This window comes from Eubalaena glacialis, chromosome 5 (genome assembly GCF_028564815.1).
Source record: "Eubalaena glacialis isolate mEubGla1 chromosome 5, mEubGla1.1.hap2.+ XY, whole genome shotgun sequence".
NCBI lineage: Eukaryota > Metazoa > Chordata > Mammalia > Artiodactyla > Balaenidae > Eubalaena > Eubalaena glacialis.
The window spans coordinates 31463054-31475630 of record NC_083720.1 but is presented as its reverse complement, the minus strand read 5'-3'; the positions used below and the strand labels follow the sequence as shown (position 1 = coordinate 31475630).

At 37.2% G+C, this 12577-nt stretch overlaps 1 protein-coding gene across 1 annotated transcript in view; it reads right to left on the bottom strand.

The window, feature by feature from the left end:
• Positions 1 to 584: 584 nt before the first annotated feature.
• COL25A1 (collagen type XXV alpha 1 chain) overlaps positions 585 to 12577 on the bottom strand; it is a 461378-nt gene continuing 449385 nt past the window's right edge. Inside the window, exons 30-33 of the mRNA XM_061191166.1 lie at positions 10312 to 10347; positions 8652 to 8705; positions 3132 to 3185; positions 585 to 656 (exon numbers count right to left, since the gene is read on the bottom strand). Of these exons, the coding sequence (XP_061047149.1) occupies positions 585 to 656; positions 3132 to 3185; positions 8652 to 8705; positions 10312 to 10347 (216 nt within the window). The remainder of the gene's footprint in view (positions 657 to 3131; positions 3186 to 8651; positions 8706 to 10311; positions 10348 to 12577) is intronic.

The following is a 12577-nucleotide window of genomic DNA, read 5'->3' as shown; positions in this document are numbered from 1 at the left end:
CTAAATATCAATCTCATAACATACACCAATATCTTCACTTAAAAATACCTACAGCGTCCGAAGGCAACAAGTCCTGCTCCCTGCGTAATGGACTCATTGGGTTTATCGGGCATACTGCTTGCCTTCCACTTTCCAATCAAAAAAAATCAAGATATGGGACATATCTTCTGTCTCTACTAGGAATGTTGTGAAGATAAATGAGATGTTGGCTTTACAGGGTTAGTTGAGCTCTGCCAGAAGACTGTTGCAGATTTGTGCTATTTAATTTTACTTAATGTCATAAATGCCTCCCCCCACCCCCATTTTCAAAAGCCCCTGAAAACTTCATCTTTCAATTAATTGGTGTCAGGTAGTCCAAAGATTGTAGCCCAGATATCTGGGGATTATAATTCTTTTCTTCTGTGCTAACAGTGCCCTTATTTCTTGCAGTGTAGCCTTCTTTATTCCTCTGTGAAGATCTGTTTCCTCAGATCAGACATCACAGTGTTTTTGGAGCACAGGATGGAGAAAGATTAGACGTATGAAAGAATCACACAGGTTGAACAGCAAAGCAGACAGAAGCAGAAAAATCAAACAGGCACGTGCTAGGCTGGAGAGGTCACCTTTTCTCCCTTTTCTCCTAGATCACCCTTCTCGCCTCGTGGACCAGGGAAACCCTATAGGATAAAAAGCAAACCAAAAAGATCTATTGGTATAACTGTGGCAACACCATATTGAAAAAAACCTTAAGAATTCATGTTTCTGAACGCAAATATAAAGAAACATGGCATGCCCTCAAATCTCAAAACTTAGATGTGTAAAGTGGCACTTAGAAATAACAGTTTCCTAACATCTCAAGTATCTGTAAACAAAAGGTTTCATGCTTTTTCTCCAAAGAAATGTATAGTGGAGAGAATATCAGGATCCTAGTTTGAATCCTGGCAAGTTCTCTGATTTGAGTGACTGCGGGCAAACTTTCTTCACCATTTTAGTCCTTTGACCATAAAACGAGGTTAATATCTATCAATACTACACATCTGCTGGTGTGAGCATTAAATGTGATGATATATATAAAGTACCAGAATGATGTCTGCACACAACTGGTGCCCAATAAAGAGTAACTAGTATTACTTTTTGCTCCTGCTATTATTCACATAATACAGGATGAGCAGTAATCATTTTAGGAGGGATTGACTTCTGACATTCTCTATTTTTATAGAATTATGTTACTATAAGATATATAGGGACTTTATGCTAAAAAGAAAAATACTGCATAATAGCTTTGAGAATAAACATACCATTCCCTAAGGGTAGCATGTGAAACATACTTCGATTTTATGCATATTTTAAAATAAGTAATTTAACCACTCATGTGGAGTGTCTCTAATTTGGGAAAGTATTTTGAAGTGCCTCTATCAACTGTCAGTTATTAATTTCATACTAGATAAGTATGCTTTTTGCTTTTATGTCTATCTCATGCCAACCCTAGTGGTGTATTTCATATTGCTGTCTACACGCACAGCAATATATGCTGTACGCGTAACTATGTGCAAAGAAAAAAATTAGGAGTATTCTTGCTGTTATTGATGATGGAGACCATCAGCATCTATTATAATGGGAAGATGTTTATTGTAGGTATTACTTACATCAAGACCAGGCTCTCCATCTTTCCCCTGCCAAAGAATCATAGTAGCTACATTAGTGTTCCTAAGTTTCACGAATAGGTTATTATTCTATTTAAGGCTGCCCGGACATACAACACTAGTATAAAAACAACTAATTCAGAAATGTGGAAAAGATTCTCTATTGATTAGTAACACAAATTTCTTTCACTAAATCAAGTGAAGTGACTGCTAATGTTGCAGGTAAGGGTCATGAAAATGTTTCATTATATATCAGGTTAAATAGTCTGATATTTTGCTGAAGTTTAATGCTTGGTATTCAAGTTATCAATCTAAGAGTAAGTCAAGAGCAAAAATACTGTTTAGTTGATTTAAAAACACACCAGCACTAACAGAATAAGCAAATCTAGGCTACTTTAGTTTGACAACTTAGTAGTTAGCTCATAAGTGTGTAAAGAATGTGAAAACTGTTTATTGTTAAATACAATTTTAATTTGGCTAGATGTACACCTTATCTATAAATATTGCGGGTGTGAAGATCACAGCTTAAAAACTGTTTGTAAATTAAAGATCCCCTATTATAGAAGGAATATAATACTGCTGTGCAAGGATGATCAATTCAGCCCTGTGGAGCAGATTTTCAGGGCACTGACCAGGGTCACACAACAAATCCACCTAAAAGTTCTGAGAAGTTGCTTTGATTCCACCAATTGGATTTCGAAATCTATTTCAAAATCAGCATCTCTTTTAGCACTCAAGTAATCATGGCTTGAGCTTATTATTTCAATTCATAAAAACTAGAAAGTACAAGGTACGTGGAAAATACATAGGGGTTAAAAACCTTGAGACAACAGTATATGCTTCTACTGTAGTCCTACCCTACCCCATCAAATCATTTACAATTATCCCAAAGATAATATTCGGAAGCAAACCTGAGGCCCTCAATTTGAAGTGGGTGTAACTGAGAATTTTCAGAAGATAGCACACTATCAACCTTCTCTGTTCTGAAGATCACTTGTCATCACGGTAATTTAGAAAGGTCAGAAACATCAAAGTCATCGTAAACATCAATTTGAGAAATACATTTTATTAGCAAGAGCAGTTTTTGTAAGTAATATATGAGAACAGATAAAGTCTGAAGAGAGTTTTTTAAATTAAGCTTCCACACCCACTTCTGGTACAATGACCTCCCAAGGAAGGGCCAATTATGGGTCTGGTCAGATGGCCCAGGGAGGGGTTATCTGACAGTCAAAAGCCCCCTTTCAGGTTAGCACTGCCCATCTCATGGACAACCTCTGATCCTCTCAATCTGGTGAAGTGTGTGGGTGTCTGTACGTGAGTGTAAGAATACGACACAAATACGACCTCTCTCTGAAGTACCCAGTTACATTGGCGTTGAAGACAATTAGTGGATTGTTCTTTGCTCCTCTGATGGGATTAGTCTCCCCACGAGGGGAGGGTTAACCACGCCAGGGACAGGTCATCTATACATGCTGAAGGGAAACACCGTCACGAGACAAGAGAACTCACGGGAAGACCATACGGCCCTCGGGGTCCCGGCTCTCCCATAGCTCCTTTTTCACCCTATAATGAAAGGTGAAAGTGCAAATCATAAACAAACACCTATATTCACACACTTTCCCTGATGGCCTGTGACTAAAGCCTCTATTTGAAGTATCATTCTATCAAAATTCCAAAGAGTCAGGCTCTTTCAGGGCCGCTGCCAGTGATACAGCAAAAGAAATCCATGTTAGCATATTTTACAGAATCACCTTCGAAAGAAGGACTGTCTGCCCAGCGGTGCAAAAGGACTTGCATATCTAGGGTGCGGTGCTTGGGTTTCTTTGGCCTTACTGTGAAATGTGTATTTGTTACTAATTATTTTAAGTTACTACTTTTTCAAAAATGTAATAAGAAAATTCTTTTTCCCCCTACCAAATGTCTCTTCAGCAAGCCCTTCCTCCTTGACTGTCCCTGCCCCTAACTGAGCTGTATTTTACTTCACGGTGCTCATACACCAGGAGACATACCCATGTTATGACTTGTCTATTCTCTGCTGAGCCCCTCACTAGAATCTGCACATTAGGGTGCCAGGGCCCTGGCTTTTTTCCCTACTGCATGCCCACAGCTTATAATAGTGTTCGGCACATCAGTAAATATTTGCAGAATTCATGAATCAAGTCAAATCAATACAATCATGTATGTTTTGCTTCCTTTCGGAAAAAGAGGGTTTAAAAACTTTTATGCTTTCTACTCAGTGCCTGATAAGGTAGGAATTTACTACCTCATCACTCTCTCTCCATGTACCTATTTAAGTAGCAGAGCTTGTCTCGGCTTATACGATAATCTTTTTTTTTTTTAAATTTATTTTATTATACAGCATGTTCTTATTAGTTATCTATTTTATACATATTAGTGTATACATGTCAATCCCAATCACCCAATTCATCACATTACCACCACCACCCCCGCCACTGTCCCCCCTTGGTGTCCATACATTTGTTCTCTACATCTGTGTCTCTATTTCTTCCCTGCAAACCGGTTCATCTGTACCATTTTTCTAGGTTCCACATATATGCGCTAATATTTGTTTTTCTCTTTCTGACTTACTTCACTCTGTATGATAGTCTCTAGATCCATCCACGTCTCTACAAATGACCCAATTTCGTTCCTTTTTATGGCTGAGTAATATTCCATGGTATATATGTACCACATCTTCTTTATAAATTCATCTGTCGATGGGCATTTAGGTTCCTTCCATGACCTGGCTATTGTAAATAGTGCTGCAATGAACATTGGGGTGCATGTGTCTTTTTGAACTATGGTTTTCTCTGGGTATATGCCCAGTAGTGGGATTGCTGGATCATATGGTAATTCTATTTTTAGTTTTTTAAGGAACCTCCATACTGTTCTCCATAGTGGCTGGCTGTATCAATTTACATTCCCACCAACAGTGCAAGAGGGTTCCCTTTTCTCCACGCCCTCTCCAGCATTTGTTGTTTGTAGATTTTCTGATGATGCCCATTCTAACTGGTGTGAGGTGACACCTCATTGTAGTTTTGATTTGCATTTCTCTAATAATTAGTGATGTTGAGCAGCTTTTCATGTGCTTCTTGGCCATCTGTAAGTCTTCTTTGGAGAAATGTCTATTTAGGTCTTCTGCCCATTCTTGGATTGGGTTGTTTGTTTTTTTAATATTGAGCTGCATGAGCTGTTTATATATTTTGGAGATTAATCCTTTGTTGGTTGATTCGTTAAACGATAATCTTGAATGCTTATAAAAAATAAGTGTAATTGGAGGTGGCCCCAGGAATATGAAATTGTGATAATAAAAAAAGAGATGTCTGCATTTCAAGCAGTGTTTTCTTCTGCTGCCACCTCCAAAATGAAACTGTCAATATTTAATATGGAAACTTCAGGAGAATGACGATGTTTATGTGAGGGGCCAAAAGAAAATGTTACCTTCTTTTATCACACCCCTGAAGAAGTTTAACGGTAGCAAATCTCTTCCAGGGGTAAAAGGTCAAGTTCAGCTGATAAATGTGCATGCAGATCCAAGTATTACTCTGTGTTTCTCTACACTCCAAATTCCCATGTGAGCAAATTTCAAGTCACTGTCAACATTCTTCTTTAATTTAAACTTAGGGGTTGTTGGTGCTAATTAGCACTGTCACTTAGAGGCACATAGAGTATAGGGAGATTTTGGGGAATAAATATGATAAAAGCTTATTGCACTTTTACTCATTATTACTTTATGTTTATTACTGAAAGAGCAGGAATTGCATGCAGTAAAGTGGCCAGGCTTTGACATGAAACAGATTTAAATTTGAATTCCAGTTCTGGCACTGACAGGTTGTGTGGCCTTGGGTAACTTTCTTAACCTTTCTGTGCCTATGTTTCATTGGCTGTAAAATAAGAAGAGTAATACATATTCTGCAAGAATTTTTCTGAAGATTAAGTATGATTACAAAATATGAAATTATATGTTGCCAAATAATATGTCCATAAAAAGAAGCTCTCATTATTATCGTACAGTTAGAGGTCTTGTTTTTAATGAAAAGGGCTTGGCAACCCAAAGAGCACTAATTCAAAATAAAGTTCTTTCAGTTTGATCTGGCAGTGTTATTTATGATTTTTTAAGTGGTGGTGGTGTTGGTAATGGTGTGTGTGTGTGCGTGCATGTGTAAATGGGAGGTGGGGATTTAGAAGGAAGGTTCATGTAACCTGGAGTTGGTCTAATTCGTAAAAACTCAATGGATTAGAGTAGCTCTGGTTTGAAATATCTCCACAGATTATTTTGATATACCTACTCCCTTCTTCCTCCTCTGATTGAGTACTTCAGCTTTATTTTGTTTTTAAAATGAATATACCGTGGCTGATTTGAATTGAGCTGTCACTAAAGCTGTGGAGCTCCTCTTGCAGAACTGCCCACCCCAAATACTTACTTTAAGCTAATAATGACAATTCCATCTCACTCCCAGTGACTGCTTCAGAAGTGGACATATGACCCAATCCTGGTCAATGAAGTGTCAGGGGAAGTGGCTGGGAAGCTTTGGGGACGGTTTCCTCACAGCTAAGGAGGATACAGGAGAAGACAGTCCCTATGTTTGCTCTCTGCCGATGCCTCGCCAGAGGGGAGGTCTGGAACCACTGCAACCAGCTTGCCTGTGGTCAGAAGACAAAGCCAGCTCTTGGAAAGGGCACAGAAGCAAAGCCTAGAGTTCCTCCTTTGACTATTTTGCCACACAAAGCTATAAATTTCTTTATTGTTTAAGCCATTTTGAGTTGGGGTTCTGTCACTTGGAGCCAAAAGCAGCTTAATGGTTTCAGCTTGAAAACTTTTAGGAATGAAATATTAACGCAGGGCCTTGAATGTGCAACTTCTTTTCCTGGATTAATTCATTCCAAAAGAACTTTGAACCTCTCAAATTTAACACACTCTACGGAGTTCCTTAGTGGTTACAAGGCCAAGATGAAGAAATCAGCTGAAGGTAGGACGAGCAGGTGCTCTGAAGAGCTGACTACTAATGCACCGGTCATGTATTTGACAATTCTTGAATAACACTGTCTGTCAAATGCCTGGTTTCTTTTAGGCTGGTCTCATGTCATTCAGGATCTTTAATTTGCATGTCTACACTGAGGAATTATTCTAGAATGAACCCCTTTCTTGACTCCTGCCTCTTTAAAATTTGAAACTTTTTCAAGAGAGTCCAGATGGCACCTCCATCAATTAACTTTGAGAATCACACTCCAGTTTAGTACTTAGGGAGAGGGGCACTTGGAGAGAGTACTGGTATCTGATCCAGTTAAGATAGTTAACATGCTGAGTAAATACAAGTGTAACACTTTACACTGCACACCATTTGACTTAAACTATGCCTTCACAAATTCTTAGCCATTTCATTTGCTCTCCGGGTGAATTCTACCCCAGCGCTGAGACCTGATACTCTTGTGACACTGTGGAGCTCTCGGAAGTAACAGCTGATTTACCAAACGGTAAACCCTCTTGAGTCCCAGGGCCTTCTGCCACTAGACTACTTGAGATTTGCTGCTCCATTTTTAGTCCATGTACTGGATTTCTTGATACAATGCTTGAATGCACCAGCAGCATGAGGCTCTGAGCTTTTAAATCTTTTTAATTAAGATGATCTTCGTAAGTCTTTGGTTTGACCTTAGAAATAAATTCAGATGATTTATTTCCTTTAGGACTCACCTCTTCCTAGAAGCATTCTTGGGGAAAGCCAGCCTTCCTCATCGCTGAATGCACAGCATGTACTATTTGTATTCACTTAGGCCTCATTATCTAGTTATTCCTTGCAGACATTTTTTTCCTCTGCAATTAGATTGTAAACTCTTCTAGATCACAGAAAATAGCTGCTTCCTTCACAGTACTGAGTAAATATATACAGTGTATTAATAAAAGGTTATAGGATGATGAATCAATTATTATTATGCAATTCATTAGAACAATTAGCAAAACAGACTTCATAAATGGGAGGGGAGCGTTTTCATTTCACACTAGGAGTACATTGTGTTTTGTACATCTAAATGTGATAAATACTTACTGAATAAGTGAATTCACTTTATAGGACATGGAATTATGGGATGGGGATGTATGCCAAAGAAATCACTATGTGGCCCTCTATTTTAAAGCAAATTATCCCAGACTGATGAAACTCTATCTAGTTTTAAAAGACCACAAAGTTGCACAATGAATCATTCCAACATTTTGAAGTCTTCACCATTAGGATACTTTCTTTACATCCTATCCTGGATGGTGGGGAAATTGACGACACAATTCTACTCAGATACAAAAAAACCTTCTAAGTTTTTCAAGGTGAGGAAAAGAAAAAGTGGAAGAAAAACAGAGAAAGAGGGAGAGAAGTTCCAGACAGATGACCAGCTGCTGATGCTGTAGTACATTTTTTTGTGTCAGATGTTTGTCTTCCACTCTGAGTGTCTTTTTTCCTCCCAAAGATATGGAAACATGGCTTAGCAATAGAGAGGTTAGTGGAAGGTTTTTGTTTTATAATGCACTAAAATTATTTCCTTATGGTTAAAGAAAGGCTATTCTTTTGCTAAAAAAAAGGAGCATGTGTAACTGTGCAGAGAATACTTAGGTTTTGTAATTTCCCTTTAGAAAAGTTATAACTTATTCTGAATGAATACAGTAGCTTTATATAAAAGATTATCAACCAGAATATGTAGTCCTGGAATTTTTAGACCTATTGACATTAACTTTCTGGATTAAGGCCAAATGAAGACATCTTCCTTAGGGGTTAAGAAGGAATGGTCTGAGCTATTTACTTTAGCTATGAAAATGTATGCATTTTTTTTTGTTGTTGTTGTTAAGGCAGGTATATTCTAATACTCTGTCATTCTCTCAGCATGAGGACTCTGAATAGAACTTAAGATGGCATCTATTTCCATTTACTATTAGATGGCCCTTTATTTCTTCTGGGAAATGAACAGCTCAGATCAACTAAAATGGAAAAGCCACACTCTGTGCTTTCCTTAGGTCACAGCTTAATAACCTCAGGAGCAACTTACTCTTTCTCCTTTGGGACCTGCAGGGCCATGGGGTCCCATAGGGCCATCTGTACCCTAAAAAAAGATAAAAATAATATAATATGAGACATATCCCAAGGGCTGTAAGAAAAGCAGTTATAATTTATCCTGGACTTTTCCTGGGTGAATGATGCCTTAGAATGTCAGTAAGACAACACGTCTCCTTTCAAACTGCTTTATGCTTGATTCTTTCAGGCCAGTAGTTTTCAAGAAACTCATGCAAAAGGGATGAATTATATAACTGCATATTTCAATGAAAGGCTCACACAAAATACTGTATATCATATTTAATTATATATTTCCTCCCTGACTAAATGGAACATCTTCACTTTGCCCCCAAAATCTTAAGAAAAAATTAATTGTTTTTGCTTCACATCACCTCTTCTTCACATCCATTCTCTGCCCCTACAGTTACCCCTACTCCTCTTGGCCACAAATGCTCTGAAGTCTTGTTTTCAGCTGTTTAAGAGGCTCGAATAGTTATACAAGTAAAAAAAAAAAACTTAAATAAATGAGAACAGTGTTTAACTGTTCAAACTTTCTTCAGTTCTGTTGGAAGCAGCAGGGGGCTTAGAAAGAAGGAATTATTCCTATAGGTTCTGTTGCAGTGGCTCAAGTCACTGGGCTTATAAGGCACAAACCAGGCAGCTGGATGATTTAATGGCATAATTGCCCTCTGGCCTCCTGGTTCAGGATTAGGATTTCTGTGGCAGATGAGATAATACTTGGATGAATATAGGAACACTGAGGCCAGTGAAAATAATGACTGCCTGAAACAGGTTTTTAGAATTGAAGAGCTTGGAATTCTTTTTGATTCTTAAAAATGTAGCAAGGACTTCAGGTATATTTGCTCATCTTCAGGAAGACTATGCCTAGATTTGCAATGAATTTATTATTATATTTGCAAACATAGAAACTATTCTAGCACAACTTTTTTAGTATTCCTATTTCTGTTTTACTATTCTTGTTTATTCTATGAGTCTTGTGATATGAAATAATTCAGGGTTTTAAACACATTCTAATGTTGGTGAATTATCAACATCAGTTTGATCTTTTTCTTACTGCCTGAACTCAAAGTTCATCTTCAGAAGACTTCTAAATATTGAGGACCTGTAGCTGAAATTTAAGAGATGGAGCTGTTAAGAACCATAGAAAAGAGACAAAATGACAGAAGACAGACAAGTCATTTCAATGAACCGAGATTTGAAAGTTAGTTCCAAAGAAGAAGTTACATTTCTAATATGGACATAAACATAAAAGGAAAAGCAAGTTAAAATAAATTCACATGATTTTGATTCCTTCAGAGGGCCCCTCCCATGGAATTGCAGGAAGTGTTCATTGGTTACGGAAAAATCTGTCTGGGATTCTACGACAACGAAGCCAATTAGATTGGTCATTCTTCCCACGTCACAAGTTATCCAGACTTGAACCCAGGCTTCAGAAAGATGTTCTGCAGTTTAGGCTGTACGACAAACAAGGCTGCAACCCAGGCTTTGTCTACCCTTCCCTTTTCTGCCACTATCTTTGTCCACTTTGTCCTGCTCCAGTCCTATGTACCCCTCATCATTTGATGGGAGTCTGTCCTGAAGCATAAAACTCCTAGCCACAAAACATGTTGGAGCAAGTTGAGGTGCTGACTCACCCGGGATCCTGGCTTTCCGTCTAAGCCAGATGCTCCCTGTGTGATTTGGTTGGTAGCAGGGTTGGTGGGTGTAACACGAATGACAAGAACAGAGATTAGTATGAGGTACTGATGAACAAATGTAACACTTCAACAACATAATACGCAGTCACAGGGTTCTGGGATGAATATCACATTGCTACAAATTGTTAGTTAAAAAAAAACAACCATGTGACAATAAACACCCCACAGATGATGGCATTTTTATGACATTTCCATTTGATAAATTCTTACTTAGAAATCAAGTGAATGAGGTTTATAAAGTGGGCTTTAAAATAGTTACCAGTAACAGTCTGGGTTGCTAATTTCCATATGAAATTAATTTTCTAAAGACTGTGCCATTCACAATATATTTCTTTCGGTTCTGAAAAAAAAATAACGGCCAATCTTCTAGGAAAGGGCTCATTATAATAATCAATCAAGTTAGAATTTCAGAGGAGAAGAAAACAGCTCTAGTTTTACTTGTTAAAATAGCATTTATGAATAACAAATGCAGAATTTTAACATGTCAGGGTGACTGGATTTTACACAGACGATACTCATTGTTTTCTGGATTGTTCTTACTGTGTTCACATTAGTCACCACTAGAGGGACTTCTAGGAACAGGAAAAAGCCAGAAAAATTTCATGAGTCCAGAAAGAAATAACTGTCCCAAACAACATTGTTCCTCAGCTCACTTCAAATAATCAAGCATCAAAGTCTGAATGGGAAATGCTTTAAAAATTGAATGTTGTTCTCAGGCAATGCATGCTTTTCTTTCCCTTCAACTCTAGGCTATGCATAACGTATGACTAAAAGATGACATTTTCAATGCTTGTTTCAATTATAAGCACAATTACTTTTTTGGTATGGCTTTTGTATCTCAAAACTCAAATGTTTATTTATAGTCCTTTAAAAATGTTGATTTGATCAAGGAGTATTTAAGAAAGACAATGCACTAGTTCTATACATCTCTTGGCAAGGTTGCAGAACTATCTCCCCATTTTATGCTTCAGATGTAGTTAATAATACAAAATGGAAGAAAAAAAATTTATTCCAGCTGCAAACTCTACAAATGATGCTATATCATACATTTTGGGGGGTAATTTTCGTTTTTTGTTTTACAATTCCTTCTGTACAATCCTATTGTGAGTCAGATTATAACTGCAAAATTCAATTTACTTAGCAATGATTAAAATTAAAAAAAAAATGTGTGCTATCATTTGCTTAATGCTAGCATATGTAAACCTTTTGGCTAAATGTTACATAAAAATGACCACTAGTCCTAGATTTGAAATTAGGGCAAACTTTAAAGAAATCAGATTGAGGGTTTAAATAAAATAGAAATCCAAACTTTCTTTTGCTTTTTGATACTTTCTTCAGAGTCACCATTATTATAAAGTTTAAAAATAAATAGGGGGATGATAAAATTTTGGCACTGATAATATAATATTATATTTACCTGGAATGTGAATTAATGACTCACATATGTTATACAGGTTTTAGGTTTTATACCTGTGGCATGATCTAATTGGTGTGATTTAACCTATACTCTAATATAAGGCTTACATCATTCAATAAATGAATACATATTAAGCATCTACTACTTGCCTGATCTATGTAAGGCATCAGCTATCAAGAGGAATACTTTAGTACTTAGAATACAGTACTTGTGGGAAAAATAAATAGTCACCAATTTTTTTATGGAGACGTGTATAAACTATTTTCTATTACCAATTTTATGTCATATTTTAATAATGTAATCTATAATGTTCTTTACTGACTTTTATCTGCATTCACTAAATAGACAGCATATGAAAAGCTTGAAACTAAAATTCATATTTAGGAATTCCCTGGCGGTGCAGTGGTTAGGACTCTGCTCTTCCACTGCAGGGGACACAGGTTCGATCCCTGCTCAGGGAGCTAAGATCCCGCATGCTGCACGGTGCAGCCAAAACAAACAAACAAACAAAAAAACCCCCTCATATTTAATAATCATTTAAAAATATCTTTTTAGTTGTTGTGGAAAGAAGACTAGCATAAAGTGCATGAAAGGTGGAAATCTCCTTTTCATTAAAAATAAAAATCTCTAAATAACTGCAAAATACTACCATACTATCCATTATTGCCACAAGAACCTCGTAAGAGGGCATTTCCAGCACAAACAACATACAACATTTAGACCACAATATGATTGATTAGTGTAAGGAGCCACGGCACTGACCTCACGCCTTCAACAATGGCCAAT